We start from the raw sequence: 22701 nt of genomic DNA, 5'->3' as shown, positions 1-22701 counted from the left end.
GTAGGAAACTATGTTCGGTTTGTGAGACACCCTGCTACGTGTGGACGGGGCCTCAGTCGGTCTGAAAGAACCTACGTCGAGTTATCGAGGCAACAACGATGTAAACGAAAGACCCTGAACAGCAACAGCGAAAGAGGCTTTAAACAGATCTAAGCCACGGAGAAGAATCATTACTACAAGACCCTCAGTGATGAATGTAAGTCACACACGCACGAAGATCCCTCTGCAAAAACCTTCAATACTGGAAAGACTGGAGTCTGTAGGAGCGACTTAAGTGAAGCCCAAAGACTGAAAGAATCGCAGTCGTTTGTTAATCGTGGCTGTTTGCACCCCCTCCCCCTGAAACAGCCCCCTCCCCCTGAAACAGCCCCCGCCCCCTGAAACAGCCCACTCCCTCTGGCTTAATCCCACAGACGGTAAAGGCGAGGGTTAAATCCCAAACGTCCAGGATTCATGTCGTTAATGGGGAGGGTCCGGGGGGGGATCGGTGATTACGGACGAAGACTTTCACCCGGATTACAGACGTCCTGATGCTGTCGAGGGTTTTCTCTGTCGGACTCATGAACACGGGTATTTTACAGAAGGGTTTATTGGCTTTACCCCAATCAAAAAGCTTCTTGGGAGAAAAGCACCAAAACAGCCACAAAAAATGAGAAGAAAACAAGGATGTAAACGCGACAAAGTGACAAAAATGTGACAAAAATGTGACAAAAATGTGACAAAAATTCAACAAAAATGTGACAAAATTCAACAAAAATGTGACAAAAATTCAACAAAAATTCAACAAAAAATGTGACAAAAATTCAACAAAAATGTGACAAAATTCAACAAAAATTCAACAAAATTTCAACAAAAATGTGACAAAATTCAACAAAAATGTGACAAAATTCAACAAAAATGTGACAAAATGTGACAAAAATTCAACAAAAAATGTGACAAAATTCAACAAAAATGTGACAAAAATTCAACAAAAATTCAACAAAAAATGTGACAAAAATTCAACAAAAATGTGACAAAAATTCAACAAAAATTTAACAAAATTTCAACAAAAATGTGACAAAATTCAACAAAAATGTGACAAAATTCAACAAAAATGTGACAAAATTCAACAAAAATGTGACAAAATTCAACAAAAATGTGACAAAAATTCAACAAAAATTCAACAAAAATGTGACAAAATTCAACAAAAATGTGACAAAAATTCAACAAAAATGTGACAAAAATTCAACAAAAATGTGACAAAAATTCAACAAAAATGTGACAAAAATGTGACAAAAATTCAACAAAAAATCAACAAAAAATCAACAAAAAATGTGACAAAAATTCAACAAAAAATGTGACAAAAATTCAACAAAAATGTGACAAATATTCAACAAAAATGTGACAAATATTCAACAAAAATGTGACAAAAATGTGACAAAAATGTGACAAAAATTCAACAAAAATTCAACAAAAATGTGACAAAAATGTGACAAAAATTCAACAAAAATGTGACAAAATTCAACAAAAATGTGACAAAAATGTGACAAAAATGTGACAAAAATTCAACAAAAATGTGACAAAAATTCAACAAAAATGTGACAAAAATTCAACAAAAATGTGACAAAAATTCAACAAAAAATGGTCCCTTTGAGCGGGGATTATATCACTCAGATGTGTTTTAGATAATTAATATTACAACGCAAATACAAACCAAATCCTCCGCACAACGTCTGCTCCAAACTACAAACCCAGCACCACAGCCTGTTTCTGTTTCTCCGTGTTTACAGCAGGAGAACATGTGAACAAACACGGAGTCTCCTCAGAGTTGGCCTCACCTGTTTCTGCAGCCGCTCGCCCTCCTCCCGCTCTCTCCTCTCCGTCTGCTCCCGCTCTCGCTCGTCCTCTTGTTGCTGAGCCTCGTCTCTCAGTCTCTGCTGCTCGGCCATGAACCGCGCCTCCTCCTCTCGACGCTTACGCTCCTCGGCCTCTCGAGCCGCGGCCTCCTCCCGCAGAACCCTACGAGAACGTACGAGAACAACGGCGCCGTTCACACTCAGGAAGGAGAGTTACATCTGTGAACATCAGTCTGAAGACCTGACAGTGAGGAGTCTAATGGAGCCACTGAAGGTCAGATGTTGTTAACCTCTAACCACCGCCTAAACCAAATGCATTCTGTCCTCTTTTGGCTTATGGCTCTTTTTTCTTTTTTCCATTTTTGTTGAATTTTTGTCACATTTTTGTCACATTTTTGTCACATTTTTGTCACATTTTTGTCACATTTTTGTTGAATTTTTGTCACATTTTTGTCACATTTTAGTTGAATTTTTGTTGAATTTTTGTTGAATTTTTGTTAATTTTTTGTCACTTTTTTGTTGAATTTTTGTCACTTTTTTGTCACTTTTTTGTTGAATTTTTGTCATTTTTTGTTGAATTTTTGTTGAATTTTTGTTGAATTTTTGTCACTTTTTTGTCACTTTTTTGTTGAATTTTTGTCACATTTTTGTTGAATTTTTGTTGAATTTTTGTTGAATTTTTGTTGAATTTTTGTCACATTTTTGTTGAATTTTTGTCACATTTTTGTTGAATTTTTGTTGAATTTTTGTTAATTTTTTGTCACTTTTTTGTTGAATTTTTGTCACTTTTTTGTCACTTTTTTGTTGAATTTTTGTCATTTTTTGTTGAATTTTTGTTGAATTTTTGTTGAATATTTGTTGAATTTTTGTTGAATTTTTGTTGAATTTTTGTCACTTTTTTGTTGAATTTTTGTCACATTTTTGTTGAATTTTTGTCACTTTTTTGTTGAATTTTTGTTGAATTTTTGTCAATTTTTTGTCACTTTTTTGTTGAATTTTTGTCAATTTTTTGTCACATTTTTGTTGAATTTTTGTCATTTTTTGTTGAATTTTTGTCACTTTTTTGTTGAATTTTTGTCACATTTTTGTCACTTTGTTGCGTTTACATCCTTTTTTTCTTCTCATTTTTTGTGGCTGTTTTGGTGCTTTTTCCCAAGAAGCTTTTTGATTAGGGTAAAGCCAAACTGGAGAAAATGGGATCTGTTCTTGTGGGAGTTAAGAGGTTAACGAGTGGAATGAAAACGGCCCTAAAGTCTGAGGGACTGGACTGAGCTCCTTCTTACTTAGTTTATTATGATAATTCCTAAGTTCTAATCTGTGTTTTATCTCTGCTCCTCTGACTCCTCCCTCGTGACCTCTGACCTCGTGGCCTCACCTGTGACTCCTCCCTCGTGACCTCTGACCTCGTGGCCTCACCTGTGACTCCTCCCCTCGTGGCCTCACCTGTGACTCCTCCCTCGTGACCTCCTCCCTCGTGGCCTCACCTGTTCCGGGCCTCCTGCTCCTGCCGCTCCTGCTCCTCCCTCTCGCGCTGCTCTCTGGCCTGGCGCCGCTTCTCCGTCAGCGCTCGAGCCGCCTCCTCGGGGTTGTTGGTGCCGGCGCTCGGCCTGGCGGTGCCGGCGCTCGGGGCGGGCGTCTGGGGGGCGGCCTGCGGAGGGGGGGGGCTGGGACCGGAGGAGGAGACCGGGTCTGCGGCCGGGACAGACGGGGTGGACGGGGCGGTGGACGGGGCGGTGGAGGGGGCAGAGGAGGGGGCAGTGGAGGGGGTGGTGGAGGGGGTGGTTGGGCGGGCAGAGGAGGGGGCGGTTGCAGAGGTAGTGGAGGGGGTGGTGGGGGTGGAGGTGGTGACTGGGGGGCTGCAGGAGGGAGGCGTCACTGGAGCGGACGACACGACGATGGCCGGGACTTTAGCAGCGTCTGGAACCACACCAGAAGCTACAGGTTATGAAGAAGTTAAAGTGGAAACTAAACCAGACAGTACTTGGGCTTTGAGTAAATATCAATACCCGAAACCACAAGACCTCCTTAGAAGGTCTGTAGATCAGTGGTTTCCAGCCCCTCCTGAGGCGACTTCAGTAAAGCACACAAAATAAATACAGCCGGGGTCGGCAAGTTTGTGTCACGAACGGCCGGTTTTCATCATCGCCAAAACACCGAGGGCCGAACCTCACTATTGTTGCTAAGAACCCTTTTCTCCTAATGCCAATGTTTCACATCAGTGGTTCTAAAGTGGTCCGGCTCCGAGACCCGCCATTACCTTAATGACGAGCTGCGACCCAAATAAAACTGTACTTTGTCATATATCGTATAAAATATTGCATTTACTGCACGTTTTTACTGAACAAGCCGTAGATTTGCTTTTAAGACTGAAATTATCATCAAAACAACCCAATAATTCAAATGTGAACAGACTCCAGTGTGTTTCCGAGTAGTTTCAGATGGAAAATATTGAAAAGAAAAGTTCCCGTCGGCTCGCGGCCCACTTTTGAGTCCCCGACCCACCAGTTGAGAATCACTGTTTTACATTATTATGACCAAGTGGGATGTTCTGCAAAGACATTTAAAAAATACACCAGAAAAAGACACTATTTCTCGTATTTTTAGAGAACTTTAACAGGTATTTGATCCCTTATTTGCATAATCATATTTCTCAAAATCATATTGGGGGCCAGAGGCTCTGTGCTGGAGGGCCGGATTTGGACCCCGGGCCTGATGTTGCCTACCCCTGAAATACAGTATCTCGTCATTTATACATTATCAAAATGAACTCAAGCAAGGGGAGATAAAGTCGTCCTAGAGACACTGTTTACCAGGTGTCTTTTGGAGTCACCCCCGGCCACCAGGGGGCGGTATCACAGCAACGTTAAAGACCAAAGAGAAGAGCTTTCCTCCCATTGAGAAGAGGTTTGAATGAAACTTCACTAAGTCTGGGAGACGAACCTGTGACACTGAACAAGCTCGAACAGTGGCCTCAGCCCGACACGTCTCTCCCCCCCCTGACGATGTGGCGGTTGCCATGGAAACACTCACCCTTGCTCTCCTCCGGTTGCCGCGGTTTCGCCTCCTCGCCCGTCTCCGCGGTGACCGGAGAGACCGCGGTGGCCGGCGTCTGGACCCGGGCCGGCGTTTGGGACCGTTTGGGGCGGGGCTTGGTCCCGGAGGAGGACGGGGCCTTCTTCACCGGGGCGGACGATTGGACGAGAGGAGACAGGGGGCGGGACTTCGGGGGAGCGGGCGACGGAGGCCGGTTTTTAGGTTTAGACGAACTGAAGGAGAGACAAAAACACGGATAAATAATGACCTGGAGTTTGATTCATGTGATAGTTAGAACTGAAGGAGAGACAAAAACACGGATAAATAATGACCTGGAGTTTGATTCATGTGATAGTTATAACTAAAGGATGAACAAAAACACGGATAAATAATGACCTGGAGTTTGATACATGTGATAGTTATAACTGAAGGAGGAACAAAAACACGGATAAATAATGACCTGGAGTTTGATTCATGTGATAGTTAGAACTGAAGGAGGAACAAAAACACGGATAAATAATGACCTGGAGTTTGATTCATGTGATAGTTATAACTAAAGGAGGAACAAAAACATGGATAAATAATGACCTGGAGTTTGATTCATGTGATAGTTATAACTAAAGGAGGAACAAAAACATGGATAAATAATGACCTGGAGTTTGATACATGTGATAGTTATAACTAAAGGATGAACAAAAACACGGCTAAATAATGACCTGGAGTTTGATTCATGTGATAGTTATAACTGAAGTGTAAACTTTTTAATTTTTTGGTGCTACATGTAATTAGCATGTAGCACCTGAACAGGTTAAGCTCAAATAAACTAAACTAGACTAAACATGAAGCTCCGTTACCCGCCGTCCGGTCGGGTTCTCCGGTTGGTGGTTGCCGTGGGCGACGGCGTCTGTCTCTTCTTCTGTGTTTTCTCTTTGGACAGAGCGTTTTTCTCCTTCTCGTTCTCCCGCTCTTTGTCCTTCTTCTCCTTCTTCTTCTTTTCCACCTAAAAAAACAACAACACGTTTAACCCGGAGGTAATTTGGCATCCGCGCAGTAAAGTGAAGATATTACTGCGCGGATTTCGAACTACTCCTGGTATTATTACGCCTTACAATATAGTTCCCCCTTTATCCGCTTAGAAAATCCACAATGTTTAATTTTGTGTAATTATACTTTGTAGTGGAACACTTCACGTAACCATATTTAAATAGTGAAAACGTGGAAGAGCTTGGGAGCTTCTATCTTGACCTGCTGTGTTTACGTGACAGAAAAATTACAAAAAAGTGACAAAAAGACGACTTTTTCCCACATTGTTGCCGCATTTTTTATCGCAAAAAATGACAAAAATGTGACAGAAAAACTGACAAAAATGTGATGAAAATTTAGATGAAAAAGTGAGAAAAAAGGAACAAAAATATGACAAAAAAGTGACAGAAAAAGTGACAAAAACTGATGAAAAAATGTGATGAAAATGTTGATGGAAAAGTGATAAAAAAGGAACAAAAATGTGACAAAAAAGTGATAAAAAAGATGACTTTTTCCCACATTGTAGCCGCGTTTTTGTCACTTTTTCGTCGCAAAAAATGACAAAAGTGAAGATTACTGCGCGGATTTCGAACTCCTCCTGGTATTATTACGCCTTACAATATAGTTCCCCCTTTTATCCGCTTAGAAAATCCACATTGTTTAATTGTGTGTAATTATACTTTGTAGTGGAACACTTCACGTAACCATATTTAAATAGGGAAAACGTGGAAGAGCTTGGTAGCTTCTATCTTGACCTGTTTTGGAGCTATAGAGGAGAGAGGGAGAGGCTAAATGCTAACGCCGTCTGCGCTGTGTTTACGTGACAAAAAAATTACAAAAAAGTGACAAAAATATGACTTTTTCCCACATTGTTGCCGCATTTTTTATCGCAAAAAATGACAAAAATGTGACCGAAAAACTGACAAAAATGTGATGAAAATTTAGATGAAAAAGTGAGAAAAAAGGAACAAAAATAGGACAAAAAATGACAAAAAAAACGATAAAAAAGTGACAGAAAAAGTGACAAAAACTGATGAAAAAATGTGATGAAAATTTAGATGAAAAAGTGAGAAAAAAGGAACAAAAATAGGACAAAAAATGACAAAAAAACGATAAAAAAGTGACAGAAAAAGTGACAAAAACTGATGAAAAAATGTGATGAAAATTTAGATGGAAAAGTGATAAAAAAGGAACAAAAATGTGACAAAAAAGTGATAAAAAAAGATGACTTTTTCCCACATTGTAGCCGCGTTTTTGTCACTTTTTCGTCGCAAAAAATGACAAAAGTGAAGATTACTGCGCGGATTTCGAACTACTCCTGGTATTATTACGCCTTACAATATAGTTCCCCCTTTTATCCGCTTAGAAAATCCACATTGTTTAATTTTGTGTAATTATACTTTGTAGTGGAACACTTCACGTAACTATATTTAAATAGGGGAAACGTGGAAGAGCTTGGTAGCTTCTATCTTGACCTGTTTTGGAGCTATAGAGGAGAGAGGGAGAGGCTAAATGCTAACGCCGTCTGCCCTGTGTTTACGTGACAAAAAAATGACAAAAAGTGACAAAAAGATGACTTTTTCCCACATTGTTGCCGCATTTTTTATCGCAAAAACTGACAAAAATGTGATGAAAATTTAGATGAAAAAGTGAGAAAAAAGGAACAAAAATATGACAAAAAATGACCAAAAAAACGATAAAAAAGTGACAGAAAAAGTGACAAAAACTGATGAAAAAATGTGATGAAAATGTTGATGGAAAAGTGATAAAAAAGGAACAAAAATGTGACAAAAAAGTGATAAAAAAAGATGACTTTTTCCCACATTGTAGCCGCGTTTTTGTCACTTTTTCGTCGCAAAAAATGACAAAAGTGAAGATTACTGCGCGGATTTCGAACTACTCCTGGTATTATTACGCCTTACAATATAGTTCCCCCTTTTATCCGCTTAGAAAATCCACATTGTTTAATTTTGTGTAATTATACTTTGTAGTGGAACACTTCACGTGACCATATTTAAATAGGGAAAACGTGGAAGAGCTTGGTAGCTTCTATCTTGACCTGTTTTGGAGCTATAGAGGAGAGAGGGAGAGGCTAAATGCTAACGCCGTCTGTGCTGTGTTTACGTGACTGAAGATCAAACAGGTCCTAAAGAACTCGTCACAGCTCAGGTAAGAACATATCTCAGAATGTAAAAACGGTGGCCTGTTCCTTTAAAGCAGTGGTTCTCAACCTTTTAGAGCCGCGACCCCCATTATAACAGTTAATTAGGATCGTGACCCCCACCCGGGTCAGACCATGGGAAACACAGGGACTTTAACCCCTTAACTCCCGCCTGAACCGAGCACATTTTCTCCAGTTTGGCTTTACCCCAGTCCAAAAGCTTCAGGAAAAAAGCTGTGAAAATAGCGACAGAACTGAGACGAAAACAATGATGGAAATGTGACAAAAAAGTGAGAAAACATTGGCAAAAAATTGGCGAAAAAATGACAAAAATGTGACAAAAAATGACAAAAAATTGATAAAAAATTGACGGAAAAATAAAAAAAAATTGATAAAAATTGGACAAAAAAATGACAAAAAATGACCAAAAAACGATGAAAAAGTAAAAAAAAAATGAGTTGAATACCCACAAAAAAATGATGGAAAAAAAATCTGATGACGTGAGGAAAAAGATCCTCTCGGTTCAGGCGGGAGTTAGAGGTTAACCTATAAAACACTTAAAAAACAAAGAAAAAACAATGGCTAAAACAAAAATAAATTAAATTTAGAGCAAATAATGGCACCCTGTTAAAATAGCATGTATGCTACGGCACCATGATAATAATATTAAAATATATATTTTATCTAGATGCTCTGGCGACCCCTCAAATTTGTCTCGCGACCCCCTAGTGGGTCCCGACCCCCAGGTTGAGAACCCCTGCTTTAAAGCACGGCGGTTACGTTCACCTAAACCTCCGCCTGTGCCTGTTTGGTCACGTGTTCTTACCGGCGTGGAGTTGCGGCGGCGCGGCGGCCTCTGGGTGATGTCGGGGGTGGAGGCGGAGGACAGTCTCCATCGCTCGGCGCTGTTCTGGTGCGAGCAGCTCAGCGGGCTGCAGGCTGCAAGACACGACCAGATCAAAACTGTTGTGTTCACTGGAAACTAATGTCAGGCTTTAATGGAACAAAACCAGTTTAAACGCAGATGTTTGTGGTTCCGGACAGTTTGAGGCGGGTCAATTTCTTTGCTTTTTAACACCATTAACGCCAGAAATGTAACTAATTAAAGCATTTATTATCACTGAAGACTGAGACTTTAAAGGGATATTTCAGGATTTTTGGGGCCTCATTTCCTCGTTATCCAGAGTGTTGCTGATTTATGGAGATATTTTTTTTGTAATTCAAGCAGTTCTTATGTTTGAAGAGTTTCGTGGCGCTAGGCTAATGCAAGGCTAGTGCATTTCTATGGTATCAGCTAGCCTGCATTAACCTCTTAACTCCCGCCTGAACCGAGAGGATTTTTTTCCTCACGTCATCAGATTTTTTTTCCATCATTTTTTTATTGGGTATTCAACTCATTTTTGCACCTTTTTTTGTCATTTTTTTGTCATTTTTTTGTCATTCTTTTGTCGTTTTTTTTTGTCATTTTTTTTGTCATTTTTTTGTCATTTTTTGGTCATTTTTTTGTCATTTTTTTGTCTTTTTTTGTCATTTTTTTGTCGTTTTTTTTGGTCATTTTTTTGGTCATTTTTTGTCATTTTTTTGTCATTTTTTTGTCATTTTTTGTCATTTTTTTGGTCATTTTTTTGTCAAATTTTTATCACATTTTTGTATTTCTTTCGTCCCATTTTTGACATTTTTCCGTCCATTTTTTGTCAATTTCTTGTGACATTTTTGCCACTTTTTCATCAATTTTTCGTCACTTTTTTGTCACATTTCCATCATTGTTTTCGTCTCAGTTCTGTCACTATTTTCTCACAGCTTTTTTCCAGAAGCTTTTGGATTGGGGTAAAACCAAACTGGAGAAAATGTGCTCGGTTCAGGTGGGAGTTAAGGGGTTTTTAACTGAGCGCATTTTCTCCAGTTTGGTTTTACCCAAATCGAAAACGTCACAGCCTCTAGGCCAGAGAAACGCCTCATTTGAAAGCTAAGACCCACAAAACTGACCATAACTATTTTATCGAGCTGGCCCCAATCCAAAAGCTTCTGGAAAAAAGGTGTGAAAATAGCAACAAAACTGAGACGAAAACAGTGATGGAAATGTGACAAAAAAGTGAGAAAACATTGACAAAAAAGTGACAAAAAACGGATGAAAAAGTGGGAAAAATGTGACAAAATATGACCAAAAAAAGAAAGAAAAAAAAGAAAAAAATGTGAGAAAAAATGACAAAAAAAGTGACGAAAAATGCATGAAAAAGTGGCAAAAATCTCACAAGGAATTGAAATGTGACAATTATTTTTTACAAAAATGTGATTAAAATTTGACAAAAAAAATGACAAAAAATAACAGAAAAAAAGAAGGAAAAAAAAGACAAAAATGTGACAAAAAATGACAAAAAAGTTACAAAAATGAGTTGAATACCCAACAAAAAAATGATGGAAAAAAAAATCTGATGACGTGAGAAAAAAGATCCTCTCAGTTCAGGCGGGAGTTAAGAGGTTAAAGCAGACTAGCTGATACAAAAAAAGTGATGAAAACATTGACAAAAAAGTGACGAAAAATTTATGAAAAAGTGGCAAAAATGTCACAAAAATGTCACAAGATATTGAAAAAAAAATGCTGAAAAAATTACAAAAATTTGATCAAAAATTGACCAAAAATGTGTCAAAAAAATTACAAAAATGTTACAAAAAAAATACAAAAATGTGATAAAAAAGTGACAAAAAATTACAAAAAAATGACAAAAAAGTTACTAAAATGAGTTAAATACCCGACAGAAAAATGATGGAAAAAAAATCTGATGCCGTGAGGAAAAAGATCCTCTCGGTTCAGGCGGGAGTTAAGAGGTTAAAGTGGGGGTTAAGAGGTTAAAGTGGGGGTTAAGAGGTTAAAGTGGGAGTTAAGAGGTTAAAGTGGGGGCTAAGAGGTTAATGCAGGCTAGCTGATACCATAGACATGCACTAGCCTTGCACTAGCCTAGCGCCACGAAACTCCTCAAACAAAAGAACTGCTTGATTTACAAAAAAAATATCTCCATAAATCAGCAACACTCTGGAGAACGAGGAAACGAGGCCCTTTGTAAAACATCCTGAAACATCCCTTTAAAGACGTAAACTGGAGGTTGTAAACGTGTCAGTGAACACAGTCTTTAGTAAAACACGTCGTACTCACAGTCGCTGTTGTTGAGCAGCGCCGCCGCACTCTTGCTCTTCTTCAGGAAGGACAGCGTCGGCGTCATCAGCCGCTCCACGATCTTACTCTCCCACGGGCTGAGGCGCAGGCTGCGGGCTGACACAAGGGGGCGCCGTGAGCACTTACACACACTTACACACGTCCCTCCCCCCAATATCAAGCATTAGAGTTAGAGCTAATATACATACACACTACTTTAAACCCAAAGCTCAATGTAAATGAGGGTTTTCCCCTGCAGTGCCTCTGATCACCCACAGAGGGCCCCGGACCCCACTTTGAGAACCACTGGTCTATAAGATCGAACCTGCTGTTTGGAAGATGTGCTAAGGTGGGCAAGGTCAGGCCCGGGGGGGGGAATCCGGCCCTCGAGCACAGAACCTCTGGCCCTCAAGGTGATTTTGAGAAACATTATGACACAAATCAGAAAGTACTTTAGGTTAAATGGCTGAAATACTGTCAATGCACCCAATTAGGTTATATTATGTGTAACTCTGGCATTTGTAGAAAGAGCACTGGAAAAATAATTTTAAGGAAGAAATGACAGAAACCTACGTGAATTAAGAGATTCAATCTAAAGTTTGAGTGGATTTGGTCTTAGATCAGATAAAACATCTCATCGCTAATGGAACAAGTCATTATTCTCTTAACTATTCAACTATATTCAACACATTTTTGTAACTTTTTTTGTAATTTTTTGGTCATTTTTGGGGGGAATTTTTTGTCATTTTTCGTCACTTTTTTGTCTTTTTTTTGTTACATTTTTGTCATTTTTTGTTACATTTTTGTCACATTTTTTGTAATTTTATTGTAATTTTTTGTCTTTTTTTGGTCACATTTTTTCTCACATTTTTTGTAATTATATTGTAATTTTTTGTCTTTTTTTGTCACATTTTTGTCACATTTCCATCATTGTTTTCATCTCAGTTCTGTCGCTATTTTCACACCTTTTTTCCAGAAGCTTTTGGATTGGGGTAAAGCCAAACTGGAGAAAATGTGCTCGGTTCAGGTGGGAGTTAAGGGGTTATTTTTTCAGTGCAGTGCTTTACTTTGGCCTAAAACTGCCGGCTTCGGCCCTCGGTGTTTATACAATGAAAAAATTGTCCCTCCGTTAAGAAAACTTGCTGAACCCTGATCTACAATGTCTAGAAAAGGGGGAAAAATGGAACATAAATGGGGGAAAATTTGTGAAAAAGTGGATGAATTGGGGGGATATTTGTCCAACACTGAGATGTTCATTAGTGATGCACCGATATCACTTTTTCTAAAACCGATACGAGTACTTTGATTTAAGTACTCGCCGATACCGAATACCGATACGAGTACAAGGCATTTTCTTCAACATTCTTACTTTTTTCACAGATTGGTTTGTAATTAGTTAATTTACTCATGTACATTTCCTTAAGTAAAGTCGGCGACACATTTAAGAGCAGTTATATTAGAATTGTGCTGATGCCATTTATTTATTTATTTTATTTTCATTCAATATAATTTATTTTTATTGCTCTGTCCATCATAGACAGAAAAGCCCATGTCCTAAAGCTCCCAATGCCTGAGCTTTATTCATTTATGTGTTTTTATGTAACAATAGTATTGAGATGTTCCTTAAATGGTCTCTTTTCGTCTTTACTTCAGCTCCTGTAGATTTTCTCGTGTGTTTGTAGTAACTTAGCGAGAAGCTACAGCGTTTTCATTGTTCTGCTGCAGCTCATTTTCCCTCAATATAAACATGCTGTGTGTCTTTAAGTTGGATTTTCTGAGGACTTTTTAGTCGCTGGGTTAGTTTTTCAGATGAATAAACCCCTGGGCATAAACGGCGTCAGAATGACCAAAACTGCTAGCCGCGAGTTAGCATCGTTAGCCTGTATGTTGTAAACACTGCAGACGCTGCAGCTCTAACAACATTAAGCTCTGGTTAAATCCAGCTCAGACTCTGGTTTAGAGAGCGCAGTCTGTAATAAAGTCAGCTCTATGTGGATTATTGTGTTTACACTAAACTATTCTCCAGTTTGTTGCTTCTTCTCTCCTCAGCTGAGAGCTACGCCTCGTAGCTGCGCCTCGTAGCTGCGCTGGCCGCACGTCAAATGGTATCGGTTTCTGGTATCGGGACCTCATGAATGAGCATGAGCATGAGTACAAGCATGTGGTATCGGCCCGATACCCGATACCAGTATCGGTGCATCTCTAATGTTCATTATTGTCAGTATCTTCCAGCCTTAAAGCCACAGTATCAGCTGTAACATGGAGGATGGAGTGAGTCGTTCCCTCTGGAGGAGCATGTTCTGCAGGTCCAGGATGAAGCATCAGAATGGAAACACCTCAACTGCTCTGACGGCACAAACAGGATTCACACGAATGAATGTGGTGAACGAGCGCGTGGACGTGTTTATGACGAGCTGGTAGCGGCCGCCGCCTGTTGCTAGGCGACGCTCGGCTCCTCTTCACCCTCGTCTCCCTCGCTCCTCACTGCGGTCCTGGACTCTGAATCACTCCAGGTCCTTTAGCTGCTGATGTACAGGCTGATAACGCACAGAGCCAGGTCTAAACGTGCGCAGGAGTCAGATCTGTGAAAACCCTCCAGATGTGTTTGAGTGGAGTCTTATGGAGCGACTAATGTGCAGATGTTTAGTGTGTGTTTAGTCCCTGAGTATGTTTCTCCCGTCTTTAGCCGCTGCTGTCTAAATCTAAACACTAAATCTTTGTTTGTGAGGCATCGCTGGACAAGGAAACATGTGCAAATATTACATCCAGGCGGAGCTGTTTCTCACAAAATTTTCTGGAGTTTTTGTCAATTGAAAAAAACATAGTTACTGCGTCAAACACGACCTTAGGATCGATTTAACCCTCGAACTCTATCGCTCAAACTCATAACCCCGTCAATAACGCCGGGTGATTTTTACCTGAGATAATTCACTGATAAAAAGAACTTCATCAAAATCTATAAAACATGACGATACACGACACACATGAGTCTTTTATATGAAACTGTGTCATGTCTAATAAAATGAAAGAAAAGCATCATGAGAGAACCAGAGAAAAATGATCCAAAATTTAGGAAATTTGGGAACAAAAAAATTCCTCAAAACTGTGATAATGAAGATGTAAAGTAGTTTCCTGGATCTGTGAGACTGTGAAGCTCAGTGTCCTTCAGGAGAGAGAAACTAAATATAAATAACTCTGTGTTACTAAATACACTAACCCTCCCCGACCTTCATCACTATGGAAACATGAGCCTGTAGGAGAAACACCCAGGCCTTCAGAGATGTCAGAGACAGAGACCCAGGACACTCAGAGAAACTCATATCAGGAACATCACACACATGTATGAAAACCACCCGGCGATGGTGTTCTAGGGTTAAAGGGGGGGGTATTATGCAAAATCGCCTTTTTCAAGATTTCCATCATGTTATTATGTCATTCCCTCATTAAAAACATGGCTGAAGTGTTGCCTTGGCACATTCACGTATTTCTGAGTAATCTGTAAAAACTCTGATGGCGGCCATTTTAGGGATAGGTTTGTCTGAGTCCTCCTAGGAACGCCCCCACCTCCTGGAGACGCCTCCGAGCTTTCGTCACCAGCCGAGTAACCAACCACTGCTCCTCAGCAGAACCCCCTCCCCACTGATGCCACAGACAGCGTGTGGAGGGGGCGTGTCTAAAGGCTCAGAGGTTCTTAAAGAGACAGAGGCCTATTTCAAGACATTCACTACAGCCATTTTGAGAGAGCAATTTTATACAAGGCAGTTATTCTAATTTACTGCATTTACAGACCAGCAGAAGGTTTGTCATCATTGTAGTGTGATATAGACTGGTGCTATGTGATTGGAAAAAGCAGAATACCCCCTCTTTAAGGTTTTTTTTTAATCAATATTGGGCTTTTCAAAGGAAAATTGATGAATCAGTAAATTAAACCCAGCCCTCGTCTCTATCGGCTTTTATCGGTTTATTCTAAGATCCCCAAATATCGGACTAAGAAAGATATTTAAAGTCCCTTCACCTAAACACGCCCTTATATTTAAACCTGGCTCTTTTTTATAAATTCTTTCCCGGTTTTGGCCAATTTCCGACACACTGTAAAAAGCCTTATTTACGTATACGAGAAAAGTGATGTCAGTTATTTATTTATTTGTTCTTCTTTTCTCCTCTTTGGGTCACGAGTTCGGTTTTCACTTTGCAGCTTTGAGACATAACACATGGAGCCTTTTGTTCTGACTGAAATTTCACTTTAAAAACTAAAATAAACCGTTCTGCCGCCATGTGTCGTGTGGCTGTGGGCGGATCTGCGTTTCCCACGGCAACAGGACATGGTGGGCAGATGCATTGTGGAGAACGACCAGGCGTTTGTTGACACTGAAGGACGACAGCGGCTCATGGAAAAACACAGTCAGTATGAATCCTTTACCATTTACCTTATTAACCTCTTAACTCCCGCCTGAACCGAGAGGGTCTTTTTCCTCACGTCAGCAGATTTTTGTTCCATCATTTTTTTGTTGGGGATTCAACTCATTTCTGTAACTTTTTTGTCATTTTTTGTCATTTTTTTGTCACATTTTTTATGACATCTCTGTCATTTTGTCATCCATTTTTTATAAATTTTTTGTCATTTTTTGGTCACATTATTTGTCAATTTTTTGTCATTTTTTTGTCAATTTTTTATCAATTTTTTGTCATTTTTTGTCATATTTTTTTGGTCAATTTTTTATAATTTTTTGTCACATTTTGTCACATTTTTGCTATTTTTTGGCATTTTTTTGGTCGAACTTTTGTCATTTCTTTATCAATTTTTTATCCTATTTTTATAATTTTTTGTCACATTTTTTGTTAATTTTTTGTTATTTTTTGTCATTTTTTTGTCAATTTTTTGTCTTTTTTTTGGGTCAAATTTTGGTTATTTTTTGTCTATTTTTTTGTCAAATTTTTATAATTTTTTGTCACATTTTTTGTTAATTTTATGTTATTTTTTGTTATTTTTTGTCTTTTTTAGTCTTTTTTTGTCAAATTTTGGTTGTTTTTTGTCAATTTTTTTGTCAATTTTTTATCATATTTTTGTAATTTTTTGTCACATTTTGTCACATTTTTGCTATTTTTTGGTCTTTTTTTTTGTCAAATTTTTGTAATTTTTTCGTCAATTTCTTGTGACATTTTTGTGACATTTTTGCCACTTTTTCATACATTTTTCGTCACTTTTTTGCCAATGTTTTCTCACTCTTTTGTCACATTTCCATCATTGTTTTCGTCTCAGTTTTGTTGCTATTTTCACAGCTTTTTTCCAGAAGCTTTTGGACTGGGGTAAAGCCAAACTGGAGAACATGTGCTCGGTTCAGGCGGGAGTTAAGGGGTTAATAATCAATAATCAATAATCAATATAAATAAACATATGTATAAGTAACATTAGGAAAGTATAAATCAGAAATAGATTCAACCCATTATTGACACATTTCCACATGAAACAAGATGCACGTATGACATAATTATTCCCACTGGCAACGACAAGCAGCCCCCACATCAAATACAACCAAACTCACGGAGCAAAGACCCAAAAGCAACGTGACGGGATGCGAACCCAAGACCAGCACAGAGAGACGGCGAGATGGGAGGGACAAAGATGCACCACCACCAAAAAAAAAACGTGATCAAACGGAAAGTAAAGTCGAGATGATGCAGACGGTGATTCCAGAGACAGGCAGCAGGCAGCGCAGAGCAGAGGGGGCCGGGCGGGGGCGGGAGCGGCTCCAGGACCGAGGACTGAGGCTCCAGGAGCGGGTCCAGGACTAAAGCAGGAGCAGCTCCAGGAATAAAACAGGAGCAGCTCCAGGACTAAAGCAGGAGCAGCTCCAGGACTAAAGCAGGAGCGGCTCCAGGACTAAAGCAGGAGCGGCTCCAGGACTAAAGCAGGAGCGGCTCCAGGACTAAAGCAGGAGCGGCTCCAGGACTAAAGCAGGAGCGGCTCCAGGACTAAAGCAGGAGCAGCTCCAGGAATAAAACAGGAGCAGCTCCAGGACTAAAACAGGAGCGGCTCCAGGACTAAAACAGGAGCGGCTCCAGGACTGAGGCTCCAGGACTAAAGCAGGAGCAGCTCCAGGACTAAAGCAGGAGCGGCTCCAGGACTAAAGCAGGAGCAGCTCCAGGACTAAAGCAGGAGCGGCTCCAGGACTAAAGCAGGAGCGGCTCCAGGACTAAAGCAGGAGCAGCTCCAGGACTAAAGCAGGAGCAGCTCCAGGACTAAAGCAGGAGCAGCTCCAGGACTAAAGCAGGAGCGGCTCCAGGACTAAAGCAGGAGCAGCTCCAGGACTAAAGCAGGAGCGGCTCCAGGACTAAAGCAGGAGCGGCTCCAGGACTAAAGCAGGAGCAGCTCCAGGACTAAAGCAGGAGCGGCTCCAGGACTAAAGCAGGAGCAGCTCCAGGACTAAAGCAGGAGCGGCTCCAGGACCGAGGACTGAGGCTCCAGGAGCAGCTCCAGGACTAAAGCAGGAGCAGCTCCAGGCCTGAGGCTCCAGGACTGAGTTACTGCAGGATTCTCCGGCCGCTGCAGAGTCCTGATCTTAACCCTTCTTCTCCCACTGCCGGAACCTTCAGCAGCTCTTGGTGCTTTCGATCCCTCCCCAACAGAACTGGGCCTGGGCTTCCATTGAGCTCCTGCCCTGGGACAGTCCTTTCTATTCAGACCAGGAAGTCTTTGGTGACGTGGAAACGAGACAAGACATGTCCTGTATCTGCGGAGAGTCCACGTGTGAACAAGAACTCCCAAAGCGGCTCATGTGATCTACAAAGTCTGTAGCACATGTGACGGGTTAAGGGCCAATGAACTGCCCCTCGAGGAGAAACAAAGTCTTCTGAATCTGAATCTCACTGGAGGAGACAAAGCTCATCCTTTTCTCATAACGAGGTGACGATATTCAGCTAAAAGATGAATCAGGTTTGGAGCTAGTGATAAATGTGTTGTGAGAAGCTGAACCTAAGACACTTCCAGAGCCTGCTGTGAAGTTCCCGGAGTCTGGCCCGGCCCGGTCCGGCCCGCGCCCGGCCCGCCTCTGCTGTGGGTGACTGAGTCGCGGCTCTTACTTCTGCTGGGCGAGTTCCAGAGGGTGGCGGACGACTTGGACAGCCTGTTGTTAAGCACAGGGTCCTGGGTGCGAGGCAGGTTCACTGTGGAGGCGGAGCACCGGCCTGCACCAAGAGAACGCAACACACACACTCAGCCACCGGGCGGCGCTGGACACACACACGGAGGAGGGGGCGCTTCTTCTGCTGTGGAAGAAGGTTAGGGCGGGGTCCACGGAGCAGGTATGGCCCAGGGGCGGGGCTTAACCTCTTAACTCACGCCTGAACCGAGAGGATCTTTTTCCTCACGTCAGCAGATTTTTTTCCATCATTTTTTTGTTGGGTATTCAACTCATTTTTGTAACTTTTTTGTCATTTTTTTTTGTCATTTTTTTGTCAAATTTTTGTGATGTTTTATTGTCAATTTTTTAACAAATTTTTGTCATTTTGTTGTTACATTTTTGTAATTTTTTTGTCCAATTTTTATCACATTTTTGTCAATTTCTTTTTTTTTTTTAATTGTAACATTTTTGTCATTTTTTCGTCAATTTCTTGTGACATTTTTACCACTTTTTCATCACTTTTTTACCAATGTTTTCTCACTTTTTTGTCATTTTTTCGTCAATTTTTTATCACATTTTTGTCACATTTTTTGTGATTTTTTTGTGATTTTTTGTCAAATTTTTGTCATTTTTTTGGTCACTTTTTTAATCAAATTTTTGTCATTTTCTTGTTTCATTTTGGTCATTTTTTCGTCAATTTTTTACCAATGTTTTGTCATATTTTTGTTATTTTTTCGTCAATTTTTATCACATTTTTGTCACATTTTTGTTTGTTTTTTGTCAATTTTTTTATCAAATTGTATTCATTTTGTTGCTACATTTTGGTAACACATTTTTGTAATTTTTTCGTCAATTTTTGTCAAATTTTGTATCTTTTTTTTTTTCAAATTTTTTTCAATTTTTTAATCAATTTTTTGTCCTTTTTTGTCAATTTTTTATAATTTTTTTTTGTCATTTTTTTAATCAAATTTTTTTCATTTTTTTGGTGGGTTTATTGTATTTTTTGTCAAATTTTATACATTTTTTAATCATTTTTTTTTTTCATTTTTTGTCACATGTTTGTCCTTTTTTGTCAAATTTTTATCCAATTTTTGACATTTTTTTGTCTCATTTTGTCACATTTTGCCACTTTTTCATCAATTTTTCGTCCCTTTTTTGTCAATTTTTTCTCACTTTTTTGTCACATTTCCATCAATGTTTTCGTCTCAGTTTTGTTGCTATTTTCACACCTTTTTTTCCAGAAGCTTTTGGACTGGGGTAAAGCCAAACTGGAGAAAAAGTGCTCGGTTCAGGCGGGAGTTAAGGGGTTAAAACCAACACTGTCATTTACGCTTTAAATCAGCCTTAACGACTTATGAGGCAAAAGTTTAGTCCAGTTTATCCACAAACAACAAGCGTTTATATGATGATCATTAGAGCCGGAGAAGCATCAGTCTATCAAAGTGATGAAACACTGGATATAAGTAAAGTACTAGCAGAAAACGAGCCGCCTGGACCATACCATCGGAAACGTCAGGCGGGACAGGGCTTTGGGAAAGGCCTGAGGAACATCATCATCATCATCAGAAACAAGCTCGACTTCAGCCCAAACGACTGCTTTGAAACACGAGCCCTGAGTTACCTTCACTAAAACATTAAGAAGCCTGGTTGTATCTTCTGCTGTCTGGATCGTTACAAACCGAGCACCAGAATCCACACGTTTGTTTCTGAAATGAACTCACTCTCTCGCCGCGAGGTCTGGTTCAGTCCTCCGGCCCAGGACCATCTCTGCTGACGGATCTCGGCCCAGGTCTTCTTGGTGGACCTCTTTATCGCCGCCTCGTAGCGCTCCTGGAGAGGGAAACACGTTAAGAAGTTCATCACTGTTATATCTCATTTCAAGATTCAAAACGTAAAAATATTGGGCAACTCGGACTGTGAAGGTTTGGAGAAATGATCAAGATTTTCTTCCTTAATTTTGATAATCGTGGATAATCGTAAAATCGCAATATTTTTCCTCACAATAATCGTGACTCAAAAATGTCCGTAGATCTGACATAAGGTCACGATAATCACAGAATCATGAAAAATAGATATAGATTAACCTCTTATCACCCGCCAAAACCAAACCAATTCTCTCCTCTATGCCATTGTCGTCACTTTTTATTTCCCTTATGTGTTTTTGTCACTTTTTTAATACTTTTTTGCTGGATTTTTGTCTTTTTTTTTGCTGGATTTTTGTCTTTTTTTTTGCTGGATTTTTGTCTTTTTTTTTGCTGGATTTTTGTCACTTTTTTGCTGGATTTTTCTGTTTTTTTGCTGGATTTTTGTCACTTTTTTGTTGAGTTTTTGTCATTTTTGTCGCTTCTTTTGGTCACTTTTTAGCTTTTTTTGTTGCGTAGGCAACATCCGGCCCTCCAGAACAGAACCTCTGCCCCCCAATATGATTTTGAGAAATATGATTATAAAAATAAGAGATCAAATACCTGTTAAAGTTCTCTAAAAATGCGAGACGTAGTGTCTTTTTATGGTGTATTTTTTAAATGTCTTTGCAGAACATCCCACTTGGTCATAATAATGTAAAACAGTGATTCTCAACTGGTGGGTCGGGGACTCAAAAGTGGGTCGCGAGCCGACAGGGAACTTTTCTTTACAATAATTTCCATCTAAAACTACTCGGAAACACACTGGAGTCTGTTCACATTTGAACTATTGGGTTGTTTTGATCATAATTTCAGTCTTAAAAGCAAATCTACGGCTTGTTCAGTAAAAACATGCGGTAAATGCAATATTTTTTGCGATATATGACAAAGTACAGTTTTATTTGGGTCGCAGTTTGTCATTAAGGTAATGGCGGGTCTCGGAGCCCGGACCACTTTAGAACCAGAGATTAAAACATTGGCATTTGCAGAAAATGGTTCTTAACTACAATAGTGAGGTTCGGCCCTTCGTGACGTAAACTTGCCGACCCCTGGTGTATGTCGTAAACTCTGCAGACGTGTAGCTCTGGTTAAATCCAGCTCAGACTCTGATTCAGGGAGTGTCGTCTGTGATAAAGTCAGATCTATGTGGATTATTGGATTTACACTAAACTATTCTCCAGTTTGTTGTTATTTTCGATGTTTCACTGTTTAAATGTTCGTGCTGTGATGATGGGCCACAGACAATAACTTTGATTTGATTCACTACGATGCATCTGAAACCTTTGGTCAATCCTCCAGTTCCTCCAGTTCCTCCAGTTCCTCCTGAGTGTTTATGAAAGTTTCCTGTACCTTGTTCTTCTCCAGCTTCTGCTTCTGCTTCTCCTCCAGGACGGCCCGGCGTCGCTCGGCTTTGACCCTCTGCTCATCCAGCCGCCGCCGCCGCTCCTCCAGCTGCGACTCCCTCAGGCGCCGCGCTCGCTCCTCCTTCTCCAGCCACTGCGCCTTCTTCACGGCTGGAAGCACAAACGGAGAGACGTGAGCAGCTCCTCAGTGGCTCCTCAGAGGAACCAGCTCCTCAGTGGCTCCACAGACTCCTCAGAGGAACCAGCTCCACGGTGGCTCCTCAGTGGCTCCTCGCCTCAGAGGAACCAGCCATTAGAGGCAGATTAGTTTAAATAAGAGCGAGTCTCACAGCTGCTCATGTGTCTTCGTCTCGTTCTGAAGGAGCTCAATTACGGGGAAAAACAACGCCTTTTGTCAGTATTTGTTTAGTTTGGTTCATTTGTTAAAGAGGGGGTATTATGCAAAAAGGACTTTCTCAAGCTTTACATCATGTTATTATGTCATTCCCTCATTAAAAACATGCCTGAAGTGTTGCCTTGGCACATTTACGTATTTTTGAGTAATCTGTATAAACTCTGATGGCGGCCATTTTAGGGCTAGGTTTGCCTGAGTCCTCCTAGGAACGCCCCCACCTCCTGGAGACGCCTCCGAGCTTTCGTCACCAGCCGAGTAACCGACCACTGCTCCTCAGCAGAACCCCCTCCCCACTGATGCCACAGACAGCGTGTGGAGGGGGCGTGTCGGAAAGAATCAGAGGTTCTTAAAGAGACAGAGGCCTATTTCAAGACATTCACTACAGCCATTTTGAGAGAGCAGTTTATACAAGGCAGTTATTCTAATTTACAGTTACAGACCAACAGAAGGTTTGTCATCATTGTAGTGTGATATAGACTGGTGCTGTGTGACTGAAAAAAGCAGAAAACCCCTCTTTAACACAGACAGGTTTGAAATGTTCAGATAATGAACAGAAACAACTGTGTCGTTTCATGTACGATGTTAAAAATAAAGCGAGTAACAAAAGGTGATCGTAAATATATTTCTCTCTGCTGTTGCCAATGCCAAACATTGCTGACATTACTGAAAGTCACTAGTTTTATGTTAAAAAGGCTCATTGATCTACAGAAATTATCTC

At 40.3% G+C, this 22701-nt stretch overlaps 1 protein-coding gene across 1 annotated transcript; it reads right to left on the bottom strand.

Moving 5' to 3' along the window:
* Positions 1-1817: 1817 nt before the first annotated feature.
* Positions 1818-21769, bottom strand: LOC306982726 (uncharacterized protein; the record flags this gene model as incomplete). Its single annotated transcript, XM_079583189.1, has 9 exons — positions 1818-1998; positions 3320-3752; positions 4866-5101; positions 5723-5868; positions 8879-8991; positions 11204-11320; positions 18284-18388; positions 20046-20154; positions 21576-21769. Coding segments are annotated over 9 exons (1634 nt in total), but the record flags the coding sequence as incomplete, so codon positions are not given.
* Between the last annotated feature and the right edge of the window lie 932 nt (positions 21770-22701).

This window comes from Gobius niger (assembly GCF_951799975.1).
Source record: "Gobius niger genome assembly, contig: SCAFFOLD_221, whole genome shotgun sequence".
Classification (NCBI taxonomy): Eukaryota; Metazoa; Chordata; class Actinopteri; order Gobiiformes; family Gobiidae; genus Gobius; species Gobius niger.
This window is presented reverse-complemented; position numbering and strand designations above follow the sequence as displayed.